The sequence below is a fragment of the Phascolarctos cinereus genome, unplaced genomic scaffold (assembly GCF_003287225.1).
Source record: "Phascolarctos cinereus isolate Bilbo 61053 unplaced genomic scaffold, phaCin_HiC Scaffold_3;HRSCAF=262, whole genome shotgun sequence".
In the NCBI taxonomy this organism is placed as follows: Eukaryota; Metazoa; Chordata; class Mammalia; order Diprotodontia; family Phascolarctidae; genus Phascolarctos; species Phascolarctos cinereus.
The window spans coordinates 243943021-243964371 of record NW_027555736.1 but is presented as its reverse complement, the minus strand read 5'-3'; the positions used below and the strand labels follow the sequence as shown (position 1 = coordinate 243964371).

Below are 21351 nucleotides of genomic sequence, written 5' to 3'. Positions count from 1 at the left end.
GGTCACCAGACCACGTGTCAAAAACCAGCATCCCATCCATCCAGGCCATCTTGCCATCTCCCCTACTATCTCTCTTTGCCACTCGTGTTCTGGGCAGAATAATCAAATCAATACTACCTCTTCCACGTTGCCTTTTTAAATTTAAATAATTAATAAGTTAATTAACTCAAATGATTATTAACTTAAATTTAAATAATTATGTGTGTAGATATTTAAATTTTGATGGCAACAATTTCATCCAATTACTCACATAGAATGTTAACTAGACATTTCTACAAAGCTGTTCAGCGCAGTATTTTCCATGTAACAACCCAAAAGGGACTTCTATCCAATACTCTGTGTCCGATACTTTTTTGTTCCTCCTAAGTTTTCTTTCTCTGACCTGCTGTGAATATTTACCTGAAGGTTCTTTACTTGACATCTCAAAGCTTCGAGAGATAACACATCAGGCTTGCTGTGCTCCACACAGTACCAGAATCGGATTGTCATCATGTTCACTTCCTCAAAGAGTTTATCATAACTCTTTCCCTGCTGTAACACTGACTGCATGGAGGTCTTGAGTTGGTTGACCTATGGAAAAGGGATGAACAGGCTGATCTAAAAAAGAGGTTTACATTCTTCAATTACTTGGTTTTTTCTTTCAGATTTGTACTTTTACTACTAATATCAACTTTGGGATGTCCCTTTGGATGAATTGCTTATGTTTAGATAACATGACAGGATAAGTACCGTTAAGAAGTGAGATCAAGAATAACCAAGTGAGAATAGTGAGGACAGTATCTAGGGTGTTGTAGACAGGTTGACCATTAGGAGATGAAATTGGGATTGATAATTATAGTAGCAATTAAACTGTTCACATTTATGTAGTACTTCAGGGTTACAAAATCTGGCAAGTATAAAATTTTAAGTAAAAAATTTATTTAAAATATCATCCTACTACAATGCCTTACCATGATGACCCTGACTTATTGAAAGTTGTGCCAACCCAGTGCAACTTGTGACACATGACAGCAAACTAGAACATCTTTAGAGTATGGGCTGGGAGATAGACTATTATTATAGGACCAGTCTAAAAGGCTGGCCACCTGGAACACCCAGAACAATCTCCTAAAGCAAGGAGGGGTTTTGATCTGCACAGTTTGAGGGTAATCACACCAATGAATTACAGATCTTTGTGAGCTAATCTACTCAGCCTTTGAACTCTACCCTGGGGCTGAGCTGTCTAAATTGGCAAATTTACCCAGCCCATTAAGTATACTTGCTTTTAAAAAATGTTTATTGATGTAAACAAAATGTTTTTACATTACAAACATTTACAAATTGCCTCTTCTTCATAAGAAGTTTCTGGTAAAAACAGGACTTCATCTGAAAGTATATGCAACATACCACATCTGTAGCACCAACCTCACTATTTTTAATTGTTTTTTTTAAATGAACAGAAATATGTTTTCTCTCCCTGCCACTCCCTACCCAACTGGAAAAAAAAAAAAGGAAAAGAACATGCACGTGTGTGAATATATGTGTATGTATGCATAGCTACATACATCTCACTCTACACCCTAAATCTGTCATCTCTGTGTTAGGAGGTAGATAGTATGTTTCGTAATCAGTCCTTTGGAATTTGGGATGGCCACCATATTGATCATCACTTTCACATCTTTCAAAGTTGTTCGTATTTACAATGTTGATGCTATTGTGTAAGCTGTTATTCTAGTTCTGCTTATTTCACTTTTCATCAGTTCATCAGTTTGCATCAAAATCCATGATGCTTTAAAATCACCTATTTCATCATTGTTTACAGCACAATATAGCTTTATCACATTCATATACCACCCCCTATTCATCCATTATATCTAACTGTTCCCAGTCTACCAAACCATGCTTTACATTCCAACATCCCAACCTAGTCATCAATCCATGACCTCTTGGTCATCTGTCCTACTATCCTGCTTTATTTCTAGTTCATAAGTATTGCCACTACATTTAGTCAATGTTAATTGATTACTCTGTGGCTCAATTTACTATCTTCCCTGACTTCCCAGATCAAAACTCCCTTCCCTAGTCACCATTCCCTACATATAACTGTCTCAGTTTATTAGACTGTAAGCTACTTGAGGGCAGGGAATTTTTGTGTTTATATCTTCAGTACTTAGCACAGTGCCTGACATATAGTAAGCACTTAATGAAGCTTTTTCATTTATTCACTCTTTTAAATTATTTGAAGATCTTAACACATAAGTGGTTATCATATAGGGTCTGCTACGGCAACTGTAACCAATCATTATCAAATTGTATAATAATAAAAATTTTGGAAAGGTGTACATTATATAGGGCATTCCAAAAGTCTTAGTGTAGTTTTATCAGTTTTTGGAATGTGACTACTTAAGTTACAGTTTTTAGATTCAATCATACAGCCTTGTAGTCAGAATCCTGAAAACAGAATTTAAAATGAGGTTCTAAATATTTCCACAATAATGGCTTACTCGATTTCCTCCCAAAGTTGAGTGAAAACAAAATGGCAAGTTCAAGTGTGAATTCTACATTTACATTAATATGCATCAAACATCCCTGATCCTCAGATTCCTTATCTGTATAATAAGGGGGTTGGCCTAGATGGCCTGTGAGGTCATTTCCAGCTATGGATCTATGACTGTACGGCCACATCCGAGTTTTATTGCCTTATGGGCAATAAATATGGGCTCAGAAACATACATAGTCACAGCTCAGATGGAAAGAATGGAGTGGGAATTTCCAGCAGATGAGAAAGCAAAGATTAATATGACACCAAAAATATTCTTTGAGACTAGTTTCATCACTATACTTCTGCTCATGGTATTGCTGGAGAATGCTTCTATTTGATGTAATCAGGTAGAACAATGTTCCGACACCTCTGAAGCATCTACCCTGATGAAGGAGCTCCACATTCTCTTCCATAGAAACCATTGCCTCTCTCGCATATCTCTTCAATGATGGAGATAATGAGTCATGCTTAGCCAGAAAATGCTGCTACAAGTCAAACTCAAACAGGGGTATTATTAGGGACAACATGTATGTTAGCCTTGCCCAATACAAACATTGAGCTTGATGTAATATCTAGGGCTTTTGCCTCTACAACACAACAAGTCTTTAGCAACACATCCTTCTGCTCCTGAAAAGTGTATGGCATGGAACATTTCTCCACTAGTGAATGGAAAACTGTAAAGAAAGAATAAATGGAAAAAGATATATTTCAAATATATTCCACTACCTGATTGACAATGTTGTTCCTCATTTGATATAAACCATCAATTCCAGAAATAGTGTCCGTGACACTGGCAATTGGACCACTTTCCAAAGCCGTATAATTCTCTTTTAGCTCATCCAGTGTTCTGGATTTAGTTGCCAAGTGATTTTCTAAGTCCTAGAAAAGAAAGAAATATATAGCTCTTAGCTGCATAGAATTCCAAAGTGTTCATGAATGGTACTAAGGACAAAGGATTCCCCTTTGTAAGTCTGTTCAAGAGAGCCATAGTGAACCTCTGGTAAATATTCCATTCATAAAAAAAATCATGCATTTTGCACAAGGATATAATTTATAATATAGCATAAACTACATTGCACAAGATAGTCTAACTGAACCTCTCTGCCTCTAGATTTCAGAAGAATTCAAACCAGTTACATTAGATTGTTTATAAAAATCTAATATCTACTATCAGGCCAGTTAGGTGGTACACAGTGGATACAGTGCCTGGCCTGCAGTCAGGAAGACTCATCTTCCTGAGTTCAAATCTGGCCTCAGACACTCACTAGCTGTGTGACCCTGGGCAAGTCTTAAATTTAACCCTATTTGCCTCATTTCTTCATCTGTAAAATGAGCTGAAGAAGGAAATGGCAAAACATTCCATTATCTTTGCCAAGAAAATCCTAAATAGGGTCATACAGAGTCAGACATGACTGAAATGACTGAGCAACTGCAACAAAAAATCTATTATCAAAAGCCAATTTAATGGAAAAATGATCATAGCAAGCATTTGTACAGTGCTGTAAGATTTGTGAGGAGCTTTACAAATATAATCTTACTTCATCCTCATAACAACTCTATGGGTAGATGCTATCATTATCCCCATTTTACAAATGAGGAAACTGAGGGATACAAAGGTAGAGGGACTTGCCCAGAGACAGTGACCAGGGCAGAATTTGAATTCAGGACTTCTAGAGTTTACGTCCAATACGCTATCCAATGAGCTACCAAGTTGCCTCACCATCCCTTGGCAACAAAATTAGATCCCTTCGCACCTTTTTAGAGTCATTTGTTTATAACATAATTGATTCTTATTAATTCATCCAAGTGAAAGAAAGAAGTCTTCAGTCCTCGAAAGAGCAGTCTTTGAAAGCAAGAATGACAATACCCATCTGGTGGGCTGCAAAACTTCATAGAAGTTTATATATATGTATATATATTGCTCATTTGCTTAGCAGCAACAACTAAGGCCTTGTTTCTGCAGCTTAGTTTATCGGCACCTTGACCATCTAAATTACTCTGCTGAAAACTTGATGAAAGAAGCCAATTGCTACTACCCCGTACTTGTGGCACACAGGCTCTTAAAACACTCTTTCTTAATGCAATCCTCTAAAAACACTATCATTCATCTCAAAATATGTTTTTATGATTTTAAGCTTAACCGTATTTCCTATCATCAACTTGGAATTTCAAACAACTTGATTCTTTCTATATGTTACAGGGTAAAAGCTTGGAGTATGTAAATCAAAATAATTCTTGACTTTCCTCTTGCTTTGAAATGATAAAAACGAGTTCCTCCCTTCCCCCAAAGACCCAGCTGTTTAGAAATCTTTGAAACACTTATTTACTAACAAGTTGGCATGTTTTCCCCATACTTCAGGAAAACTGTTAAGAGGAGAGCTCCTCAATGAAGACGAACTGTTATTAGCAGAAAACAGCAGGGAATAAACAACACAAGACAGCTGAAGAAGTGACATAAGGCTTCTCTTCTGTCACCATGGTAATGAAAGTACACGAACATTTTAAAAGGAAAAATAAAGGTAAAATTAATCTTAAGGAATCATGAAAAACAGTTTTCACAAGAACATGGTGTTAGCATTGTAGTCTGAGAATTTGCTAAAGTTGTGGTGAAACATCATTGTAGTTTTCATATTTCCCTATCTCCCCCTTCTCTTTCCTTTGAAAATCCATCCATTTCTCTTTTATGTCTTCATCCTCTTTAAGTCTGATTTTCTGTATATTATATGGCTTTAATTTGTAGAGTGAAAAAGTTCTAAGGTATACAGAGTTTATCAGGTATGCTTTACCACCCCAATCTGTTGCTGTTTTTGAGAAAAGTCATGCTGAATCAATTTAAAGAAGTTTTCCTTCACATGAAATAAGAAAACACTACACACAATGTCTATGATAACATATATGAAAACAACATTCAAATGCATTGAAATGACCAACCTTGGTCTCAAAGAAAAGGGGTTGAAACAAATTTCTTTCCTTTTGCTAGAGATGTCTCAAACTATGGGTGTGGGATGCTGAACATACTATCAAGCACAGCTGCTTTGTCAGTTAGACTTTGATAAAAATTTTCTTTGTTACATGGAAGAATTTAATGGGTGAGAGGATATGTTGGAAAATGGTCCTGATGTTTTAAAAAGGGTACAAATAAAAAGGTATTAATCAAGAAAAAGGGCAAAGTCATGTTCTGTGATATTTTAAAAATATCAAATTTCTCTGCAACTATCATGATGAATTATCTACAGGGTGTCTCAAAAATCTTAGTGTAGTTTATGGTCTAAAATTACAGATTTTAGGGACGCTGCATAACAGGAAATTAAGATGTTAGGGACACTGCATAACAGGTTATAATAGCTTATAGCCTAAAACTACACATAATGCTGCAGGGAGAGTCAGAGGGCAGAAACTCCATGCCATCTTATCCAGTTTTCCTCAGTAAAATTATTTTAAGCTTGGTCATTTTCTAGTCATTTAGGACTTTTACTAAACTTGAAAGTATAATTAGTAGTCTTGAGTTTGCATAACTTCCTTCTGAATTCTCCAGGGGAAGAGGGAATGCAATAAGTTTAGCTGATATGGAAATACCAGGCTTGAATAATTAGTGAGACTGGTGAATCTCCATGTTAACTTCCTTATCCATGGATGCATAGGAGGAAGGCAAAATAGCCTTTGTAGAAAAGAAAGACAACACAACAACAGACTTGTCACATACCTAGTTAATGATGCACAAATTATTCACTAACAATAGAAGTTAGTGTTAATGGAATTTCCATTTTACTAACACATAATTATCATTAAGAGCTCAAAGGTATTGCCCATCATTATTCACAGCATTATCATAATTTGCAGATTGCCAATAGTGGATGCAATGCATAAGAAAAGGAATACATCAAATTCCCTCAGGATTAATGCTAAGTTGGATTTCTGTTCTAAACATGACAGGAACTCAGTGGAAAACATTTATTTTTCATCACAATACTTATCAGCTGGAAGAAAATTCTCTCTCTCTGAAGAGGGTCAGAATGAAAGAACTAAAAAATAATTTTGCAGCAATTTTGTAATTAGAAGACTGGTCAAAAGAGAAATAAGTCAAATTAACTGGTAGCTGACTACACTTACCTTTGCTAATTTTTTTGCTGAAAAAAAAAAAGCCCCAATACCCTCAAAAGCTTCCAGTGACAAAAAAAACTAACCCTACAAACTGTTCTCCCCAAATCTTCTCAAATGAAGGTTAACATGTATGTAAAATAAACTCTGTCTCATAAACATGGATGATCACCTAATTATAAAAGCAACAGAATGCAGTGGAAGGAACACTAGATTTGGAGTTAAGAAACTTTAGTTTGACTCCCTGCCTCCAACAGGGTAGCAAATATATAAAACCATGGACAAGTAACTTAACCTCTCTGAGACTCAGTGTCGTCATTTGTGAAATAAGGAGAATAAAACCTGCAAAGCCCACCTGTAGGATTGTTGCAAGGCTCAAATGAGACACTTTATATAAAACTCTTTGGAAACCCAAAAGCACCATAGCAATACTAGCTATTATTATTATATGTACAAAAATGTAGGAGCAGCTAGGTGGCACAGCGCTGGGCCTAAAGTCAGGAAAACTCATCTTCCTGAGTTCAAATCTGGCCTTAGACACTTACTAGCTATGTGACCTTAGGCAAGACCTGTTTGCGTCAAGTTTCTTCATCTGTAAAATGAGCTGGAGAAGGAAATAGCAAACCATTCCAGTATCTTTGCCAAGAAAACCCCAAATGGGGTCATGAAGAATTGAATATGATTGAAACAACTGAACAACAAAATACAGGAATGTATATACAAGTGTAGCTTCATTTGAACTTTCCCTACCTCCAAGAATGAAAAAAGCCTATGAAGTTAAAAAAAAAAAACAAACCCCACATATTTGTGACATACTTAAATCAAGTATCTTATAAATGCTAGGTTGTTTTTACCTGACAGTCCAACAGAGTCTTCCTCACCGATATTACACTTCCAGGTTTTTGTAATGTTTTTAGTCTCTCTCCTTGGGCTTCCATCCAACTCCTCAAAGTCTGTATTTTGTTTTCACTCTCAGTGATAGACTCTAGAAGTTGTTCTAAATGTTGAATCTGCAAAATGTATGCCTTCAATCAAATGCACTACATATGTGAACGAATTACATTGCTTCAACAGTTTTCAGAGGACTTTTTTCTCTTACGTTTCTTTCTTTAAAATAATATTTTATTTCCCCCCAATCATATGTAAAAACAATTTTTAGTATTTGTTCTTTTTTTTAAGTTCTGAGTTCCAAAATTTATTCCTCCCTCCCTGAGACAGTAAGCAATCTCATATAGGTTATATATGTACAATCATGTAAAATATTTTCATATTGGTCATTTCTCTTATATTTCAAATATTTAAACCTATGCTTTCCTAGCAATTCCTATCAAAATATATTAATTAAAAAAAAAAAGGAAAACCTATCAAGTCTCATTAAAGACCAATATTTAAAATAAAAACTAAACTACTGACTATGTAGGTTGGCAGTTATTATTGAAGCTATATGATAATTGTGAGAAACATACTCAATGTTTTTACTCTTCTTTAGTAATTGTATAGAATGAGAAAACATGAAGAAGTTACCACCTGATTAAGTTCCAAAAGAGCACCCAGACTGATGAAATCACATATCCACAAGAGGCTATTTTTTTTACTCTCTTTCTAAAGTGTACACAAATCTAAAAATTTCTTTCTCCAGAATTTTCCTACTATGAGTATGCCTTTATCAATCCCCTCCAGATGACCAGGGTGATATTTCATTAACAATGTATCTTTGGACAGGGCAGAGGAGAGGGCAGTTATACTCACATTGTGAAAGTTTATATAGAATTATATCTAGTTCCACAGGGAATGCCAATAACCATACAGTTGTCCATACAGTACATTTCACCATCTTGAATAGATTTTTCCTGTTCTTTCACTTAGTTGGAATTTTTTTCTTATTCGTTACCAGGGATAGGGAAAGGTACTGCACCTTTCATTGATACAGGGAACCCCACAATGCAAAAAATACCCATTTTGGCACCTCCTGTGTGGCTTAAGTCTCAGTCTAGAGCCCTGAGAGGATAAGTAACTTGCTCAGAGTCACACAACTAGGATACAGCAGAGGCTGGAATTGAACCTGGGTCAGACTGGCTCCTAGGCCAGCTCTTTAACCAGCAATCCATACTGTCTTCACTCACTCTCTCATTGCTTACTAATGAGACTCAAAAAATGAAACCCAATAATTTTCATAGGATATTAGGGTGACCTTGGAAAGTCAACTTAACTGTGCTGGGCCTCAGTTTCTGCATCTGTAAAATGAAAGGATGAGGCCTGGGAGATCTCTTCTAGCCATAAGTCCAAGGTGCTATGCATACTTTTCCAGGAAAACTGAAGGGTTTTTACTTCAGGGAATAAACATATGATAATGTAGCTATTTGAATGTCTTCTTTTTTAAGAACTCTAAATACACTTTACTTAAAATATTATACTTAACTATATATGATTATATAATATATAATTATATTACTTGTAACATATGGAATACATACTTCAAAGAATGACTGAGATTAAAGACACATTTATCTGTAAATTTGAATAAAATATTCTATAAACTCTAGATTCTTTTTATCTGACTATCCAGTAAAGTCTTCCAAACTTATATCACAGATCCAGGTTTCTAAATGTGTTCAGTCAATTTCCACTATATGCATGATGTCCCCAAAGACTTGCGGCAGTTTTAAGTTTTAATACCTTAAAATTGCTTAATAGCTTAAAATTAATACACTCTAACATGCCTCACTTTGTGTAATATAAATTTATATAGGGTGTCCTCAAAGTCTTATTGCAGTTAAAACTTAAAACTTCAGTACAACTTTGAGGGCACCATAAGTATGCGTATACAAAGTGAGACATATTACAGTTTAATACTATATACATGTGCTATGTATAATACATACACAATATGTAACATGTTTCTATATGTATTATATTTAGTACCTATATTATAAACAGCAGCACATATATTTATGTTATAGATCTGATATATTGAGAATGAGGGATGATTGATGGAAAGCCCACATGCTCTACTGATATCCTCTCAATGTGAAGAAAATGTGAAGGAACTCCCAACCTTCTTCAATGGATGGACCTCTTGTGGTAAAACTAATGAGGGAAACATAGATTCATCATCATATCCTGGAGGATACAAGCAAATGTCACACAGGATGGGCTGACATGGATGGGTTGCATGATATCCTGGATGCATCTGTATTACTGGAGAGAACTTCAAAATGAACGAGATCTCAGATCCATTTGTATATTTTGAGACTATGCATATATATATATATATATATATATATATATATATATATATTCAATGTATATATATATCAGCATATCCATGCCTGCTCTTCCTATGTGGTTCTTATCCATTTTCTCTTAAAAGTTTATCATGGGGGTTCACTCAATGTGCTGGAGACCTCCCATATATGTACAAATGTGGGTTTTAAACTGTTAAAACTTAGTAGTACATGAAGATTTCTCTCTCTCTGTGTATATATGTATATATAATGTATATACATACACACATATACATATACATACATACATACATACATATATGATTTAGCCCAAGCTAAAAATAGAAAACTGGAAAACAATTAGGAGCAAACCTTTCTGTTTAGTGTCCCATGTAACTTATGCCACTGACGATTCATTTCTCCAAGGCGCTCTGCAAATTCAGTTCTTTCATAACGCTTACTTTCTACATCGCTGGTGCTTAGCTGTAGCAGTGACTGATTGACAAAATCAATGATCCACTGTTTGTAATTCATTTCCATCCTAGATTCCTAAAAAAAAACAAAAACAGAAACAAAACCATGAACAGTAGATAACTTTCTAAAGTGTTTATGGAGTGGGGGTGAGGGGAACAGGAGAGAGACACTTAAATAAATTTGAAGGAAGGTCATCAAGATGGATTTTCACTTCAGTGTCCTCCAGGGGAGGAGTCTTTATTAATGTGCTCTCTAACTAAAAGCCAACTTAGCATTCTGTCCCGGGACTTCTGGCCAATTCTGAAGCCTCCTAAGCTCTTAGTGAGATGACTGAAGTGCTATATATAGCTGAGGCAGATTCAGAAAACCTGTTTCTTTCTGGAAATGCCTGGAAAAATCCTCTTCAGGGATGGTTAATTTCAATTTATAGAGAGCCCTTGGAATGGTGATTCACTGGGAGGAGGTGGGGAGCATAGCACTTTGCTTTTATGCAGACGTATAACTGGAAAATCATTTATTAAGTTCTGACTATGTACACTGTGCTTGGGATATAAATACAAAACAAAGAAATTATTTTTATCAAGTAGTTTATAGTCTAGGGGAGAAAAAAATAAATACAGGGGAAGGATGTTTTGGTTTGGGAAGCCAACACCCTCTCACTAAATGATTGAATATTTAAAGAGAGTTACCTTGCCATTGGCAGATAAATCTTTCCTCTACCCACCAGGCCAGCAAAGGCCTAGAGTGCACACCTCACGAAATATGGCTCAGAGAACAGAAACTTCAGCAAACTATGCCTCCTAGAAGTCATCTTTGCTTTTTAGAATCTCTAGCATCCTTCAAGGCTCAGGTCAAATGCCACCCCTCAACAGGAAGCCCACCTTGATCTTTCCTGGAGATAGCTAGTGCCTTGGAGATGGAAACTACTTTGTATGTGTATATCTATCTGTCTATCTATGTATGTCTATATCCATATCTATATCTATATTTAATTTTCTACATACATATTGTTTCCTTCCCACAGAATGTAAGTTTGGTGAGGGCAAGGAAGCTGTTGTATTTATCCTTGTATCCTCAGTACCCAGCCCTGTGCCTTCTCCCTCCTCGCACAGTAGTAGTTCTCAGAGAGGATGTTCTGAGTTTTACTAATCGTGCTAAGAAGCCCTTCCCCTGTGGCACAGAACGTTAGGTGGAGGAGATACAGAGACAATTCAATCGCAGGTATGTATTGATGCTTTCTGCTCAGCCGAATTGAGAGGGCGCCACTTTGTGGTCACGGGGCTTTAACTTGTTATGCCGCGGTTAACTCTGCATTGAGCTGTGCTGGCACTGAACTTATCAGTTGCCAGATTAAAATGAAGAAGTTAGTCTTAGTCTATATCCAGTGGATATAGCACTCATCTTGGAATCAGGAAGACTTGAGTTCAAATTTAGTCCCAGACCCTTACATGTTGTGTGACCCTGGGCAAGTCACTTAACCAAAGCCTGCCTCAGTTTTCTCAACTATAACATGGGGATAAGAATAGCATCTATCGCACGCATTGTTGTGGGGATCAGATGAAAGAACAGTTTTTAAGTACTTATCAGAATGCCTGGCACATAGTAGGCACTTAATAAATGCTTGTGCCCTTCCCTTTTCTCACCTCCCATTCAGACTGACCACGAGTATGCCCAAAAAGTATGACCTGAGTTTTACTGAATGTGCTGAGACCCTTCCCCCATGCTCCCAGCCTTTCACATCTCCCAGCCCCCACCCCCAGATGCAGTTTGCTACTGTTCGTCTGGGTTTGGTGTCTAGGAGGTCACAATAGCATCTGCCTCTCTCCACTGCTACGATGCCACCTCCTTGATTGGAAATTCCATGGGAACTTCCAATATGAGGAGGGAGAGAGATATGAATCCCAAGGCCTGAGTAATGGGTCTGGAGGCCCACTTTTCTAGGAGTCTTCCTTTGTTGCCAGTACTGTACTAGGTGCCCCCATCACCACCACCACCAAAAAAAAAAAAAAAGGAAAAGAAAAGAAAAGCAAAAGTACTAGAACCACTGCCCTGGAGATTCACATCTGGAAATCTTTTTAACTACCAGCAAATGAACACCATGGGACAATATAGGGAAACTACATATAAACTCTGTGCCATCATTATTTTGTTAACTGTAAATCTAAAGATCAATCAATAAATCAATATTCTTCAAGCATCTACGATGTACTAGGCATAAAGTGCTAGGTGGAAAGGACACAGAGGCAGAAATAAAAAACAGTTCTTGCCTGCAAGGAGTCCTATTAGGGGAAATGGCATGTATGAAGAAAATTAAAGGTCTTTCTGCTTCCAGGAGCCAAGATGGCAGAGTAAAAAGATGGTCACTCTCATTCTCCCCTATCAACCTCTGAAAACCCAGAAAAAAACCCTGGAACATCTGAAAGACAGGGAACAGCAGTGCAGCAGCCCAGCAAATGGGTCTCCCAGTGCCTCAGCAAAAATAAGGGAAGCAGCAATACAAAAGGCCCCAGGCGGATGAGTAACCTGCAGCATTCATCTGAAAAGAGCTGAAGAAAGCCACCTAAAGTCTACCTAAAGTCAGAGCCTTGCTGATTCCAGCCCAACACGAGGTAAGCTGCCAGAACCCTACAGCCTCCAATTGCCAACATAAGAGGCCCCAGCCCACAAAGCCAGTGACCAAGACCTAGGCTCCCAACACAAGAAGCTTGGGTCAGTGCCCTCTGTTCCCCAGCAGGAGAGCTCAATCTCTTTAAAGGCCAGGGGATAAAGAAACCATGAGTAGAAAGAAATGTACCATAGATTCATATTATGAGAAGAGTGAAGATCAAGACAGAAATTCTGAAGAGGACAACACTGTCAACAAACCCACATCTGCAACATCAAAAGGGAATATGAACTGGTCTGAAGCCCAAAAAGCCTTCTTAGAAGAACTCAAGAAGGATTTTAAAAGTCTAATAAAAGAGGTAGAAGAATCCTTAAAAAATACAATTGGCCAATTGGAAAAAAAGTACACTGAAGAAAACAAGTCCCTAAAAACAAAATTGGCAAACTGGAAAAAAAAGTACACTGAAGAAAACAAATCCTTTAAAAATACAATTGGCCAATTGAAGAAGGAAGTACAAAAACTAACAGAAGAAAGCAATCTGTTAAAAACTAGAATTAGACAAATGGAAACTAATGACTCTCTGAGAGAGCAAGAATCAGTCAAACAGAAACAAAAAAATGAAAACATAAAATACCTCATCGGTAAAACAACCGACCTGGAAAATCGATTCAGGAGAGACAATTTAAAAATCATTGGACTACCTGAAAATCATGATGAGAAAAAGAGCCTGGACAGTATCTTTCAGGAAATCATAAAGGAAAACTGCCCAGAAGTCCTAGAACCAGAAGGGAAAATAACCATAGAAAGAATCAGCTCACCACCTGAAAGAGATCCAAATTGACAAACCAAGGAATATAACAGCAAAATTCCAAAATTACCATATGAAAGAGAAGGTGCTGCAGGCATCCAGAAAGAAAAAATTTAAATATCACGGAACCACAGTCAGGATTACACAGGACCTTGCAGCTTCTACATTAAAAGACCGCAGGGCGAGGAACATGATATTCCGTAAGGCAAAGGAGCTTGGATTGCAGCCAAGGATCAACTACCCTGCAAAAATGAGCTTGATTTTTCAAGGGAGGAGATGGATATTCAATGAAATAGGGGACTTCCAAACTTTCTGATAAAAAGACCAGAGCTCAACAAAAAATTTGATCTTCAAGTACAAGATTCAAGAAAGACATAAAAAGGTAAATGGGACAGAAAGATACAAAATGTTGTTAATAAGAGCAGACTGTTTACATCCCTACAAGGGAAGATGACACTTGCAACTCTTGAGAACTGTATTGTTATTACACCACGTTAAAGAAGTATACATAAAGGAGGTGGATATTAATTGACTTTGATGTAATGATAAAAAAAAATCTAATCAAGTGGGTTAAATAGATCCAAGTAAGTGGATTAGTCTGATCTTAGAAAATGTACTGAGAAAGGAGGAGGCAGACAAGGGTAAATTACATTACAGGAAAAGACAGAAAATCCTGTTACAGCAGAGGGAAAGAAGGAGGGGGTGAACATTGTTTGAACCTTACTCTCATCAGATTTGGCTCAAGAAGGGAATAACATAATCAGTTAGGTATGGAAATCTAACTTGCCCTATGGGCAGTAGGAAGGAAAAGGGGAAAGAAAAGGGAGGGGGGATGGAAGGGAGGGAAGAAGCAGTGGGCGAAGGGGAAGAGGGGGAGGGGGATAATAGAAGAGAGAAGAGACTGAAGGAGGCGGTGGTCAAAAGCAAAATACTGGTGGGGGGGAAGGGAGAGAGGAGAAAGAAAAACATAAACGGGGGAAAAAGGATGGAGAAAAAGACACAGTAATCATAACTGTGAAAGATGAATTACTATCTTTTTTTTTCTCTTCTGTTGAGTTTTGTTTCCTCTTTCTGATGGTTCCTCCTATTGGTTTTAATTTTTAATTACAACTTCACTAATGTGAAAATATGTTTAATAGGAATGTAAATGTATTGCCTATATCACATTGTGTACCATCCTGGGGAGGGTGGTGGGGAGGAAGGGGGAGAAAAATTTTAAACTCAAAAGCATATGGAAATGATTGTTGATAAATCAAAATAAATTAATAAAATATATAAAAAAAAGAAAAGAAAAGAAAAAAGAAAATTAGATACAAGAAATAGAGAAATTAATTTCCAGGGAGAAGTCACAAGCAACGGGTAGGGGAGAGGGAATCAGAGAATAAATAAATACCAATATATACAAAGACCAATAAGAAGACTATTTTCACATTTAGCTCTAAGAATATTTATGTTTTCTTAATAGGATGAGGGAAAGAATTTGTTGCATTTTTATATTTTTACTCACTTTTTCTTGGTCTATATTCAGTTTAATTTATTTTCTCTATCACACAGCTTTAGTGTTTCCCTAAGGCCTGATTTAATTTGAGTTTGTTTGTTTTTTTGCTTTTGTTCTGAGATTTCTGGTCCCTTCTTAATAGTTTTACCTTGTACTTCTGAAGAAGACTTTTCACTTGAGTTACAGAACTTGGTGAATCTACAGTGGCCTCATCTGCTATCTGCTTTTCTATGCTGTCCATCCAGTTAATCATTTCAGTGATTGCCTTACGGGATGGCAATTTCTCCATTTGAAGCTGCAAGGACAAAATGATTTCCATTTAATTACTTCCAGTTAACAGCATGAATCAGGGCAACGTCAAAGATATCTGATTTGTAAAAAGGTCTCACTCCATAATTATGAAGGTTACTCACAAAAACAAACTCAGCACTCCAGCTCAAAAATAAGCAATGCAAAAAACAATGGAGATGACCTTCTGTATAAAGTATGAGAGAGGCATAAGTAAACTGGGAAATAGAGTAATTAAAGCCCCAATTCTCTCCTAAGAATGATCCCAATGGAGGAGTGTCTGGTAATTAAGACCTGTATTCAGCAGCGCTATTAGAGAAAAGCAGACAACAATAATGCCAATCACTGAATCAGAGAATTGACTTTAAAGACATTATAAGCTAAGAATTGAAAGTTTTGGGATTTATGCTGGGTTCTTTGATATTTATTTACCTGATGGAGTTTTTCTTGGATATCTGGAAGCTGAGTGATCAGAGTTGCCCATTTTTGCTCGAATTGCGCTAAAGAAGATCTCAGTGTAGCGGTATCGGCTTCTTTCAAGTGAAGAAGCTGGTTTCCTGTGCTAATCACAGAAGTCTTCAAGGAAGATTTTTCATCCACTTCCTTTGAAAATTCCTAATGGATACAAACTTTACAACTGAGTAATCCCCTGGAGATCTAACTTTCACTAAATTGGCTGATATGCAAACTAAGATTGAAAAAATACTTGTTGATCATCTCAAAAAATATTTTTGAAGTGAAATTCATTGTCTCAAACCATTCAAATCACTTTTCATGCTTTACAAAGAAATTCTTTTTTTAAAAAAATATTTTATCCCCCCCAATTTCATGTAAAAACAATTTCAAAGAAACTCTTCATACAACACAAGGTTCTGCACGAGCAAAAGAAAATTTTTGAGAGTTGCTTAAAACCAATAAAGCACAAGCAGTCAATTTGCATTTATTAAGTTCCTACTACATGCCAGCCACTGTGCTAAATGGTGCGGACACAGATACCACAATTATTTTCCATTCATTAATATTTATTTTGCATTGAAAGACAATAACAATTGGATTAGACATGATGACTAATACTGGAACAGATCTGTTTCCTGTCAGAAGGGACAAACTGGCTCATGGATAAGAAATGCTATATATTCAACTGAGGTCAATACAGTGGACAATTTTGTTTTACTTTTCTTAGGTAAGGGAAGGTATAATAAAGACACTATTGGAAAACGATTGTGGCAAAAAAATTAAAGCTGCATCAATAAAATATTTTAAATCTTTAAATTTTAAACTTTTTTTTGAAAAATTACATTTTTAATGTCCATATTAATAGTTATAACTCAAAATTCTGAGAGAGTGCTCTCTTTCTACAATGGAAATATTATGGAATACATCAGAAAATCAGGATCAACAAAGCACAGTTCTCCGATGCAAATATAATAACTGGAAATTGCTACAAAAGTAGAATTTTACTTCTTTACAAATAATTCCAGCATGAGTCTGATAGTTTTCATAGGAATATTGAAGTGCTTCTCAAATAGATTGATCCAATGTTGTCAAATTAATCAACTAATCTTTAATTCATTAACATTGCTTTATCCCTTGTATTTAATGTATGCCCACAATCTGGCTGGTTTTTATATCATTTACTTAGACATATCCACATTACTGTGTCTGCTTGGACTGTGTGTCTGCTCTATTTAAAAAAAAAACAGAAAATAAATACAGAAAAAAATTCTAAACTGGAGAGACAGTTACTATTAACCAATTTTCATTGAGGCAACTAGGTGGCTAAGTGATAGAGTGCTAGACCTGGAGTCAGGAAGATCTGAGTTCAAACTCAGCCTCAGACACTTACTACCTGTGTGACCCTGGGTAAATCACTTCACCTCTGTTAACCTTAATCCACTGGAGAGATATGGCAAAGCACTCTTGCATCTTTGCCAAGAAAACCCAATAGACAGTATGGTCCACAGGGTCCTAAAGAGTTGGACATGACTGAACAACAACGATTTTTAGGAAGTTTTCATGGAAGCAATGAACACAAGCTTGGGTAGACTTTGGGAGACAGTGGAAGAAAGAAAGGCCTGGTATGCCATAGTCCACAGGGTCACAAAGAATTAGACATGACTGAACAACACATTTTCATTTTCTGTAGATTCAGGTGCATATTTACACTAAAATGTCAATGTAACTTTTCTTTAACAAATTAGTTTTTTGTTTTCATTAGTGATTTCATGCATTCAGGGAATTTCCAGTGAGGAAAAGTATGTAGATCAGCAAGTTGTTGTATAGTTGTTTGAGTTGTGTCTGATCCTTTGTGACCCCATTTGGAGTTTTCCTGGAAAACTCATTTTACTGATGAGGAAACTGGTTAAACAGGGTTAAGTGACTTGTCCAGGATCACACAGCTAGTAAGTGTCTGAGGCTGGATTTGAACTCATCTTCCTGACTCCAGGCCTGGCACTTTATCCACTGTGCCACTTAGATACCCCAAGGAAAAATATGTAGATCAGCAAATGTAACATAATTTAGAGAGCTGCCTGTGAACTAAGGGTTTGGGCAATTCGCTCAACTCAGCCAGAATGAGTCAAAGGTGGAACTTCAGCCTTCTTGACCCAGAGTTCTGCTCTCTAAATTGCCTCTCAAATAAATATCAAAGCATATTCTTGTATAACTTACAAAGAAATCGTTTATGTTGCTCCGAATTGTATCCAAGTCTTGAGATACATTAAGAGATTGTTCCTTCCAGTAATTCAGAGTTTGCTGTGCAGATTCTAACCACTTGGTTAATTCATCCGAGTCCTTGTTATAACTATAAAAATACCAAAAGGGGAGAAAAAGAAACCAGAACATGGTCCACTATTATAACAAATCACAAGTACAGTTTCCTCTATTTCTACTATATGCCATAATATTCATCTCTGTTAGAAAATGAAATGATCTTCATGGAGCATAACTTTATTTCCTATCTTTGCCCCTTTATAGGCAATTTTTCTCTTAGTCTGGTGAATTATATAAAGTGTATGGCTCATGGTCCAAATTTGGATGGGACTGAGGTGCATTATATAACTACTTACTATAGCCTATCTCGGTTATGAGGACTAAGAAAGGGAAAAAAAGGAGATGAAACAAGAAACATTCTTTTTAGAAAGAGCATGCACTGAAATGCATAGTGATTGGCGATCCTATATCACTAGACATCCATTTTCCTAACAATAAATGTGTAGATATTACAATTAGAACCAAAAGGTAAAGTTTTTAGAGGGGGTCTAGATCTGCGATTTCAGAATTAGGGAAAATATAGATTGGTAACTCATCTGTAACTGAAAATTCATATGTAATTTAACTGAGAAGTTAAAGGATTTGCCTGTTTTGTTATAAAAATACATCTGAGCTGGGCATGATAGAGCATGGAGGATGGCTTGAGCTGGAAGGCAGGCTCACCAAGCTGACTTGCCCAAGAATATACAGCAAGTAAGCGTCTGATGTTGGATTTGAACTCAGGTCTTCCGGACTCCAGGCCCAGTGCTCTATCCACTGCACCACCTAGGTGGCATTTAAAGCTCTTCGCAGCCTGATCCCTTCCTACTTTTCCAGTCTTACTACAATTCACTCCTGTCTTCACTCTGCAATCTAACCATAATGGCTTACCATCTCTCATCTCCATGCCTTTGCATTGACTGTTCCCCTGGCTCTCCCTCACCTTAGCCTCTTAGGATCCCTTGCTTCCTTCAAGATTCAGCAAAAAATACGACCTGGGCATGGAGGTGGGAATGTGGATAAAGTGTCAGGCCCAAAGTCAGAAAGACCCGTCTTCCCAAGTTCAAATCTGTCCTCAGACACTTATTAGCTGTGTGACTCTGGGCCAGTCACTTCACCCTGTTTGCCTCAGTTTCCTCATCTGTAAAATGAGCTGGAGAAGGAAACAGCAAACTTCTCCAGTATCTTTGTCAAGAAAATCCTGACTGGGGTCAAAAAGAGCTGGACAGGACTGAAATGACTGAGCAACAAGGAGATTTTCCCCAGGTCTTCTATCTGTGAAAGCCTTCCTCTCTGAGGTTACCTTCTATCTGCTCCATATGTACTCTGTATATGTTTCTTTATTTATATGTTCTCTCCCTCATTAAAATGCAAGTTCCATGAGGGCAGGGATAATTTTACCTTTCTTTGTATCCCCAGAACTAGCAGTTCTATGAATAATAACAAACACTTCATAAAGGCTTATTGATTGATTAGAGGGGTATAATGAATGTGTTATTTAATACTATTTAAAATAATTTGTGGTTAATTTAGTTTTTTGGATGGGAGAGGTTGTAGTCTTATTGATTGGGGTATCTTGGGTCAAATTCTACACAGAATTTAGAAAGTACTAGATAGGATAAGTCCCAGTAACACTCCATACAAGGCTGGTTTTACAGGCCAGATTCTGGCAGGATAGTCTTAACACTTCTGCAATAAAAATCTTGGTCATTGAATGATTACATGTATATTCCATTGTTATCTTTTGAACAGCTGGCTAAAAGGCTGGCTAAACATGCTTGGGTAAATATAGGCAGGGAGTGGACAGAGGGAGCTAAAATGGACCAATGCCCTAGATTATTTCCCTTCTTCATCTATGCAAACTTATGTTATATCAGTCAGCCAAATGAACCAATAGCCATTTTGCAAGGCACTTATAATGAGAGGGATATAGAAATAGTTCCTATCTAAGGTAAGTGTTACGAGAATTTTGAGTAAGGGTCCTTGTAGCTGAAATATGTGAATGTTTACAAGATGAGGCAGGTGGGAAAGAGAAGAGAGAGCACTTAACATAATCCTGCCATGAGAAATATGAGAAAGCACATATTTGTTTCTCTTATGTAATGATTCTGTTACAATACAGGTGGTTTTTTTAAAGGCTTATGTGCAATGAATATTTGCTGAATGAACGTACGCAAGTGCCTTACAGCCCCTTTACTTTTTTTTTTCACTCAGGATTGTATGTCTGAGAGAAGTAAAGTGACCTGATTTCATACAGAAAATATTCTATGCCACCATGGATGCATAGGATCAAATCCGTTGTGTGTGTGTGTGTGTGTGTGTGTGTGTATTTATAGCGATGGATGGAAAAAAGTTTGGCGAAGAAGGATTTCCATAATTGAAGATAAAGGCTACTACACATCTCCATTCGAGCCTTACAAGCCTCAGGATTTAGTCTGCTGCTTTAAAGGAAATGGGGTAATGGATGAACTCATGACCAAACAAGGGATAGAGAGGGTCACAGAAGGTAAAATGAACAATTTTGATTACATAAAGTTTAAAAGAAGATTTAGTACAAACAAAACCAATGTAGCTAAAACTATAAGGGAAAAAGATAACTGAGAAAAAAACCTGTGCTGCACATTTCTGTGATAAGGGTCTCTTTTACAGTATATAGAAGAAACTCAGTTCAAATTTATAAAAATAAAAGCTATTCCCCAATAGTCAAAGGATATGAACAGGTAGTTATCTAAGGAAGAAATCTAGGTTATCAATAGCTATATAAAAATGCCCCAAATCAGTAACAGAGAAATACAGATTAAAGCACCTTTGAGGTTCCATAGCACACCCAACAGAATGGCAAAACTGATAAAAGATTAAGATGACAAATGTCAGAGGGGCTGTGAGGAAACAGGCCCATTAATGCACTGATGGTGGAAGTCTGAATTGGTTCAATCCTTCTGAAAAGCTATTTGAAACTATGTTCTAAAAGTTACTCACTTGTCTACATACCTTTTACCTCAGTGATATTACTACTGGACCTACCAAAGAAAGGAAATGTACCTAAATGGACACAATTATTTATACTTTTTGTGGCAGCAGAGA

General features: G+C 36.8%; 1 protein-coding gene across 1 annotated transcript in view; it reads right to left on the bottom strand.

The window, feature by feature from the left end:
- The window catches only part of SYNE2 (spectrin repeat containing nuclear envelope protein 2), a 352560-nt gene that overhangs the window by 82369 nt on the left and 248840 nt on the right, over window positions 1-21351 (bottom strand). The window contains 7 exon segments of the mRNA XM_020986547.2: window positions 400-570; window positions 3248-3400; window positions 7474-7629; window positions 10216-10392; window positions 15377-15523; window positions 15949-16131; window positions 18187-18319. Coding sequence (XP_020842206.1) covers window positions 400-570; window positions 3248-3400; window positions 7474-7629; window positions 10216-10392; window positions 15377-15523; window positions 15949-16131; window positions 18187-18319 — 1120 coding nt within the window.